General features: G+C 49.6%; 1 protein-coding gene across 2 annotated transcripts in view; it reads left to right on the top strand.

Annotated features, from left to right (window-relative positions):
• Positions 1–9,491, top strand: part of ogdhb (oxoglutarate dehydrogenase b) — a 35,664-nt gene that overhangs the window by 19,371 nt on the left and 6,802 nt on the right. For both annotated transcript variants that reach the window (XM_062555156.1, XM_062555155.1), the window contains exons 5-14: positions 3,021–3,136; positions 3,709–3,863; positions 4,987–5,133; positions 5,456–5,546; positions 6,653–6,832; positions 6,934–7,062; positions 7,523–7,702; positions 7,928–8,080; positions 8,295–8,397; positions 8,649–8,777. In XM_062555156.1, coding sequence (XP_062411140.1) covers positions 3,021–3,136; positions 3,709–3,863; positions 4,987–5,133; positions 5,456–5,546; positions 6,653–6,832; positions 6,934–7,062; positions 7,523–7,702; positions 7,928–8,080; positions 8,295–8,397; positions 8,649–8,777 — 1,383 coding nt within the window. The remainder of the gene's footprint in view (positions 1–3,020; positions 3,137–3,708; positions 3,864–4,986; positions 5,134–5,455; positions 5,547–6,652; positions 6,833–6,933; positions 7,063–7,522; positions 7,703–7,927; positions 8,081–8,294; positions 8,398–8,648; positions 8,778–9,491) is intronic.

A 9,491-nucleotide genomic window follows, 5' to 3' on the forward strand; every position in this document is an offset into this window, starting at 1 on the left:
TCGCTCCAGTGCCGTTGGCACACTGTGCCCACTCAGATCTAGTGACGTGACGGAACCCCAGCTGCGTTTGTTTTGGGACATTAGCTTAATCACACACACACACACACACACACACACACACACACACGCAGACACACACGCGCGCAGACACACATGCACACACGCAGCCACACACTATAAATCTGTCCCCTGCCAGGAAAGGTGCTTATGTAACGTAAGTCAATCCTGGCGTGTATATGTGGCGGCTGCGGGGGGTGCAATTTTCAAGGCCAAAGCCATATCACATATGTCACTGCCTGCTAGCGGCTAGCGTCTGTCGCAGGCTACAACAAGCCCTCTATTCTCCTCGAGGAATCTTTACATATAGACACCACAGTCCTCTAGGGTGGTGTGTGCATCTGCGTATGAGTCACTGACGATTTCATGCGTGTGTGCTCTGCTGAGAAGCCCCTGTGTGTGCGAAAGCGAGAATTTGTGGGGTTGTTTATGCACGGTATCAGGAAGTATGGTATGTTCTGCGCGGAAGAATTGTTAGACCTGCTCACAGCATGTGTAGGCGTGTCACTGAGGCTTTACATAACATTTTCCCTGCTCGTGTCATGTAAAGCGTCTATACGTACACACACACACACACAAAACAATCACTCGTGTTGGGGCATTTGATGAGTTTCTGTGTGAAACTAAGCTTGTAATATAAGCCTACCCTAATGACAGCGGTTCGCCCTTAAGACGGTACTCGTGGGAAATGAAAAGGGACAGAATGTTCTTGCGGGTGATGACACCATGTTTACATTTCAGATGTTGCACGACACGTCGCCTTGTTTCATTTCTCTTCAGCATCTTAACGGACAGATACGTCAGGACTGACAAATACGTCGAGATACTGTATATACAGAGTTCCCAGAGTACAGGAAGTTCTTGTGTTCGGTGGCGCACACAGGGTTAAATCTGCTCCTATGGCTCTTCCTGCTAGTACATTTTGTCCTGCTCACGTGTTGGTGGGTGTGTTCAGGTGTGTGTGTGTGTGCGTGGCGGAGGTTGACCTTTTCAGGTAAATGGGTGACATCCACTGTGTGAGAGCAGTGAGTGCTGCCGGCGGCAGTAGACGCAGACACGCACACACACATACACACACGTACGTACACATTAGTGATCACTGGGGTGCACACATTCGTGCTGTATCAGTAAACACAGAGGTTACCCCTGGGGAGGTTAATGACGGAATACACACACACACACACACACACACACACACACACACACACACACACACACACACAGAGCGAGAGGAGAGAGTAGCGAGCGAGTGAGCAATACTCACTGGAGCTGCACACATGCTATGTAAACACACTTTACATGCGCTGCTACGGCTAGAGGCTACCAACCACACACACACACACACACACACACACACACACCATACCAATCTTAAGTCAGGAGGCACTGGGAATGCACACATCAGGAAATACCTGTTCTGCTACTACTGGAAGTTACCGGCAATCTTTACAGTCACACACAGTCACACACAGACACACACACACCCAACCGCAGCCTAGTTGTAGAGGAGATAGTAAGGCATAATCCCATTTCTGCCTTGGCTCTTCTGCTAAACCCTCCATTTCTCTCACGCTGCGTAAGGCGTAGGGATCGAGGCATCAAATGACCCACCACGTGGATCTTTTTCAGAATGGTAGAAGAAAACTCCCACAATGCATAGCAAAATGAGGCCCCCACTGACACAGGGAACATGGCTGCCTGCCTATGTAGGGAGAGAAACCCATATCTGTGAGTGCATCATAAATCATGGATTCTTCTGGAAGGCCAAGGTGTAAAGGCCTTGGAGTGTTGAAGTGGAAGCCGTTCCTCTGCAGCTCCTGTGCTGTGATTGGACAACTCTAGCGCCATCCCGTGCTGTGATAGGTCAGCTCTAGTGCCATCTTGTGCTGTGATTGGCCACTTCTTATGCCATGCTGTGAGTGTGAGATCTTGAAGCTAGAGTACGAAACACTTGACTGACGGTTATTAACCAGAGCCCTGGTGAGAGTCAGCCAGCAGGAGCCTGTCCATCACAGGTGTCAGTGTGTATGTGTGTGTGTGTGTGTGTGTGTGTGTCTTCCCTGGAGTGCTGGGTCTGGTGCGTGTCTCTGAGTGTGTTGGGAAGTGGTGTGGGTGTGTGGATCCTGGTGTGGCGTGTGTGTGTGTGTGTGTGTGTGTGTGTGTGTGTGTGTATATCTCCCCTACTGTGGTGTGGTGTATGTGTGTGCATCCTGGTGTGGTGTGATACAGTATGTGATATGCACTTTCACTCTGTCCGCATGTTGTGTAACTGAACGACTGCTCACACCTGTTCCACTGTGTGGCTGTCATCATCACGCTTTCCTTATCCTCCACGGCTCTCGCCATCACGCCCTCTCACGACCCCCCCCCCCCCCCCCCACGCACCTCCCTTCGCTCTCCCCCACCCCCCACCACCCCACTCTTGAGCTTCAGCTTCTCCTCTTCTCTGCCAAGCTCTGTTGTTCTCATCACTCGTTGTCTCTGTAGTGTTGCCGTTCAAGTACCCCCCCCCCTTCCATCTCTCAGCTTGTGTGTGCTCTCTGTTTGTCTGTCTGTCGGTTTCTCAGTGTAATCACCTGCTTTTAAAATCTCAATGTGTGCTACTGTCATCATCTCCAAACCCCAAATCAGGCTGATTGATTAATGTCATGGAAATGTTGATTGACAGATTGTTGTGTGTCTTTGTTTTGTGTGTGTGTGTGTATCTGTGTGTGTGTGTGTGTGTGTGTGTGTGTGTGTGTGTGTGTGTGTGTGTGTGTGTGTGTGTGTGTGTGTTTATGTCTCTGTGTGTGTGTGTGTGTGTGATTCCTGACTAACGTTATGTTTCTCCTTGTGTGACCGTCCTCGTTGGCCCACTGTGTATTTGATGTTGGGGTGTTGGAATGGGGCGCCCCGTCCAATCTCCTGACCTCCCCTCGCCCCCCCTCCCCCTCCGTCCGGTGTCTGGGTGTGTGTTCTGTCAGGGTTCTACGGTCTGGACGAGTCGGACCTGGACAAGGTGTTCCGGCTGCCCACCACCACCTTCATCGGGGGCAGCGAGAGCGCCCTACCCCTCAAGGAGATTATCCGCCGTCTGGAGGTACACACACACACACACACACACACACACACACACACACACACACACACACACACACACACACACACACCACATAAAGATACACACACTCACACTCTCACTCACACACACTCTCACTCACACACACACACATTCACACACACTCACACTCACACAAACACACACTCCCTCTCACACGCACCACATACAGACACACATGCACATACCTTGACAGCAAGTAAATGTAATCATAACATGTAAACATCAGATCACAGAATATTCTGGAAAATTGGTCATTCGGTATTCAGTGTGTATGTTTCACACACATATGTGTGTGCATGTGAGTGTGTGTGTGTGCACAAATATCACATCATACAAGTGTGCAGTGTGCTCAAATGTACAAAACCTGCGCTTGCGCAACATATAGAAGCTCCTGGATCTCACCGGTCAAACATTAACATGCTTCTGCATGTGTGCCAGCACAATAAATGCACACACACACACACACGCACACACCCACACACACCCCTCACGTGTTGCCTGTGGCTGCCGGCCTGCGCACCGTGCTCACTGCTGCCCCCTGCCTGCCGCAGATGGCGTACTGCCAGCACATCGGCGTGGAGTTCATGTTCATCAACGACCTGGACCAGTGCCAGTGGATCCGGCAGAAGTTTGAGAAGCCCGGGGTCATGCAGTTCAGCCTGGAGGAGAAGAGGACGCTGCTGGCCCGCATGGTCCGCTCCACCAGGTACGAGCCGGGCTTGGACCGGACCGGACACCACCACACACACTTCACACACAAGCGCCGGGTTTCCCAGATTCGTTTAAGAAGCTCTTAAGTGCTAAGAACTTCTTAGGAGCGCTCTAAGAACGTTCTAAGAACGCTCCTAAGAAGTTCTTAGCACTTAAGAGCTTCTTTAAGAATCTGGGAAACTCGGCCAAGAGCTGTTCACTCAGGAGTGTTCGCAGCCGTGCGTACGGACGTGCTGGGTCTGGTTGATATACGCTGACTCATGTACACAGGAATACTCTCGCTGACTCATTACACTCACTCGATATGCTCACTCACACTCTGTAACTCAGAACAAAAGACACACACACACACACACATACAAGCACTTAAAGCAATACCATGGAAGAATTTATCTATGCCTCTTGCCGTCAATGCTCAACAACTTTTAGCAAAACGACGGTGCCCAGTTAGTTAAAACTATAAAGGGTCATGATCATGCCTGATCAACAACATTACATTGTGCAGTATCAAGCGTTCCAAGAGCGCATCAGCAATGTCAGACACCTTCGTTTGTGTCTGGTGGAGCTGGCCGTGTTTGAACCTGCCGCTATTGTTAATGTAATTGCTGTCTACACGGATCCGGTTGGGCGTTGCAGTAGTATAACAGCATGTTACGATAAAGAAGGATGCATGCTGCAAGTGTTAAGATTTTTATTATCGGTGTACATCTTAAAGATATTCAGTGTCTGAGGGAAGAAGTACAGTAAGGAGCAGAAAATACAGAGGATGCCGTTACAACACAGTTAATGGAAATAAACACAAGACATGAGCATACAGTACATATAAATGAGCATACAGGAAGAGCCCTTCGTGCACGTTGTCTATTTATAAGCTGGTGAAGCAGCAGAATGAGTATGAAGCAGTTATTTTATGGTAAAAGAATTACGTTGTGTTGCTAAGCGTCCACGTGATTGACATCGATCCAGACTCGCACACGTTACATAAGTGCATCAGGGAAGTTATATCTACATGTGGTACACACACACACCTTTACACACATACATAAACACACACACATGATGTGCTGTGTTGTCATGCTTGTGTGTGTGTGTGTGTGTGTGTGTGTGTTGTGGCACAGGTTTGAGGAGTTCCTGCAGAGGAAGTGGTCGTCTGAGAAGCGCTTCGGTCTGGAGGGCTCCGAGTCGCTCATCCCCGCTCTGAAGACCATCATCGACAAGTCCAGCGAGAACGGCGTGGAGAGCGTCATCATGGGCATGCCCCACAGGTCACCACCACATCCCAAGCACACCGCCGCACAGCACATAACTACTACACAACACCGCACCGCACCGCACCTCACCGCACCGCACCGCACCGCACCGCACCGCACCGCACCGCACACCACATAACTACTACACAACACCGCACCGCACAGCACACACTTGCTGTGTGTGTAGACACTTGTTATAACACACCATGTTACGTGTTACCAGACAGACGTAAAGTGTGAAAAGCTTTAAAGCCTATAAAGTGTGTTTGTGTGTGCGTGCGTGTTTGTGCATGTTTCCGTGTGTGTGTGTGTGATGTTGTATCTCTGTGACTTGTAGGGGCCGTCTGAATGTGCTGGCCAACGTGATCAGGAAGGAGCTGGAGCAGATCTTCTGCCAGTTTGACTCCAAGCTGGAGGCCGCAGATGAGGTACAGTATATGCCTCTCCTCCCCTGTTCTATCTCTCTTCTGCTCTTCTCCCCTTTTCCCCTCTCCTTTCTTCTCTTTTCTTCTCTCATTTTCTCCTCTCCTCTCCCCTTTCTCTTCTTTTTTCCCTTTTTCTCCTCTCCTCTCATTTTCTCCACTACACTCCCCTCTTCCCTTCCCTCCTATTGTCCTTTCCTCTCTTATCTTCTCTTCCCCTTTTTTCTCCTCTCCCCCTCTCTCCTCCCCTTATCTTCTCCCCCCTGCTCTATCTTCCCCTCACGTCCCTTATCTGGGCAGTGCAGCAGTAGGCCAGACAGATGGTTCCTCCAGCAGGACTGTTGTGAGGACTCTCACACCCTCAGAGAAAGTGCCCCAGTGGTTCTGTAAGCCACTCTCTAAGCAGTAGCCGAACATCCAGATCCAGCACGCAATCTTACATTGGCGCTGTTGCGGACGAGATTCTTGGCTGTTTGGAGCTAAATAGAGGATTTGTACTGTACGTCTCGGGCGTGTTTGGTAATCCAGGGACAAGGCAGCAGTGTTGGAGTAGTCTGCATCTGGGATCGGCTGGAGCGGATCCTGACCAATGTGTTACAGATGTGCAGTGGTAGTGTAGTGTAGTGGAGGTTGCATGAGAGAGCCTGGATCGGTGTGCCACTGTTGTGCCCTGGAGCACTCTGAAGTCGATTGATAGCAAGGCCAGACATCTGTCGCTTTGGATGAAGGCAGCAGACAAACAAATTAAGATAAAGATAGGACTGGAGGTCATCTGTCTGCTGTTCGACAGATGGTATCATCCAAAGATAGGGCTGCAAGAATTCATCGATTAATTAAATGTTTTCAGCTTTTCTTACTCCTCTGTGCCAGAAAACTGACTGCTATTATTTCCAGTGTGGACAAAACAAGGCATTATATTTGGGGATATAATCTTGGGCTTTTGATGGACAAAACAATTGTGAACGAACTGCGTCCTTAGATCTGTTTAGCCCAAAAACGGCTCACGTGAACCAATATTCAGTAGCGAGCACCTCAGACCGACACCAGACATTGGTGACAGGCGCACTGACCTCGATGCCCTCTGACCTCTCGATGCCCTCTGTTGCGTCCAGGGCTCTGGGGACGTCAAGTACCACTTGGGCATGTTCCACCGGCGCATCAACCGCGTGACTGACCGCAACATCACGCTGTCGCTGATGGCCAACCCGTCCCACCTGGAGGCCGTGGACCCCGTGGTGCAGGGCAAGACCAAGGCCGAGCAGTTCTACTGCGGAGACACCGAGGGCAACCGGGTACGTACTCACACACACACACACACATGCTCACACACACACTCACACACACACTCACTCATACTCACACTCACACTTGACTTGTGTGTGCACCTGTGCAGGTGATGTCCATCCTGCTTCACGGAGATGCAGCCTTCGCTGGTCAGGGCATCGTTTACGAGACCTTCAATCTGGGTGACCTCCCCTCATACACCACGCACGGCACCATCCACGTGGTGGTCAACAACCAGGTAAGACAAACACACACACACACGCACACACACACACATACACACTCACTCACACATGCACACTCACTCACACTACACACACACACACATACACACTCACTCACACATGCACACTCATTCACACTGTACTCTGTTTCCATTCTCCAGACATACCTGCTGACTCATGTATGACTCATGTGGCCTGTACACCATCTTAGCCGAGCTCTGAAAGTCCATGAAATGTGAAAGTTCTGTCTCTGTGTGTGCGTGTGTGTGTGTGTGTGTGTGTGTGTGTGTGTGCGTGCGTGTGCGTGTACGTGTGTGTGTACGTGTGTGTGTACGTGTGTGTGTACGTGTGTGTGTACGTGCGTGTGTGTGCGTGTGTGTGTGTACGTGTGTGTACGTGTGTGTGTACGTGTGTGTGTACGTGTGTGTGTTCGTGTGTGTGTGTGCGTCCGTGCGTGCGTGTGTGTGATTGCAGATCGGCTTCACGACTGACCCGCGCATGGCCCGCTCCTCGCCCTACCCCACGGACGTGGCGCGCGTGGTGAACGCGCCCATCTTCCACGTGAACGCGGACGACCCCGAGGCCGTCATGTACGTGTGCAACGTGGCCGCCGAGTGGAGAGCCACCTTCCACAAGGACGTGGTCGTCGACCTGGTGAGCCAATCAGGAGCCGCGCTGCTAGAATCAGTCAGCCAATCAAAAGTGCCATTAGAAATCGTCAAATCGAATACAAATAACATCTCTTGGTTCTCCTGTACTGTGATGTACAACTACTTACTATTGGCTTATACAAAGGCTATAAATTAGGCAGGAATCATGGCTTTATGTGAATCAATTTCTGATTGTGTGTGTGTTTTGTGTGTGTGTGTGTGCTGTCAGGTGTCATACCGGCGTAACGGGCACAACGAGATGGACGAGCCCATGTTCACCCAGCCCCTGATGTACAAGCAGATCAAGAAGCAGAAGCCCGTGCTGCAGAAATATGCCGAGAAGCTCATCGCCGAGGGAGTGGTCACCCGGCAGGAGTACGAGGTCAGTTGTGTGTGTGTGTGTGTGTGTGTGTGTGTGTGTGTGTGAAACAGCTGTACACAATGTACATGATGTCTATCTACATTGCACTTTCTGCTTTTTTGCACCTCTGCCTTTTGTTGTCTTTGTACTTGTACTCTGCACAATGACAATAAAGTTTAATCTAATCTAATCTAATCTAATCTTAAACGGACATGCTGACTTCCCCTGTGTGCAGGAGGAGATCGCCAAGTACGACAAGATCTGTGAGGAGGCCCACGCACGCTCCAAAGATGAGAAGATCCTCCACATCAAGCACTGGCTGGACTCCCCATGGCCTGGTGAGTGTGTGTGTGTGTGTGTGTGTGTGTGTGTGTGTTGGTCTGAATTACATAGGGGGTTGATTGTCTCGTAGGTATGAGTTTCTTAATGTTTGTTGTGTGTGTGTGTGTGTGTGTGTATTGGTCTGAATTACATGGGGGGTTGATTGTCTTGTTGGTATGGGTTTTTAAATATTTGTTCTGTGAGTGTTCTGTGAAAGTTTTAGGGGGCGTGTTGTGACTCACTGTTTTGATTTTTTGTGTGTGTGTAGATTTCTTCACCCTGGACGGCCAGCCTAAGAGCATGAGCTGCCCCTCTACTGGTCTGACCGAGGAGGAGCTCAACCACATCGGCAAGATCGCCTCATCTGTGCCCGTGGAAGACTTCACCATCCACGGAGGTGAGGCGAGCAGCAAAAACACACACACACACACACACACACACACACACACACACACACACACACACACACACACAGAGCACGCAAACACTTGCATACACACATGGCACCATCACACAGGTATGCACTGACACACCCACATAGGTTATTTGTAGCAGAAACGAACACACATACATACACACACACACACACACACACACACACACACATATGCCAGAATACAGTAGTCACTCTTCTATGCAGACATGAAGATGACTGACATTGAACACTGAGTAATGCTTTAAACCCAGAAATATACAGTCCAGACAAAGATAACCAATCACACTGACTCACACAAGTTGGCTCATGAAGATATTACCATATCAAAGGAGATGTACACTTAGTCATTAGCTGATTTTTTATCCAAAAGCCACTGACGCAGAAGGGCACAATCAAGGAACAGTGTGACTGCCGTGGATCTGCCCAAGGTTTCCTCCTGGACAAGGGAGTTTTTCCTTGCCCCTGTTGCTCCTGGGTGTCCCTTGGTGCTCCCCAACCCCTCTTTTTTTTATATAGTATCTATTTATTTATTTTTCTTTTTAATTTAATTTATAGTGAATATATAGTTGAATGGATACTTGAGCACATGGAATTGCAATACTTTTAAATGCCTATTTATGAGTACCTGACAGTAAACTTTGAACTTGAACATGTTCACCGCTCAAGTGAAGTGAG

Source organism: Sardina pilchardus, chromosome 14 (genome assembly GCF_963854185.1).
Source record: "Sardina pilchardus chromosome 14, fSarPil1.1, whole genome shotgun sequence".
NCBI classification, from domain to species: domain Eukaryota; kingdom Metazoa; phylum Chordata; class Actinopteri; order Clupeiformes; family Clupeidae; genus Sardina; species Sardina pilchardus.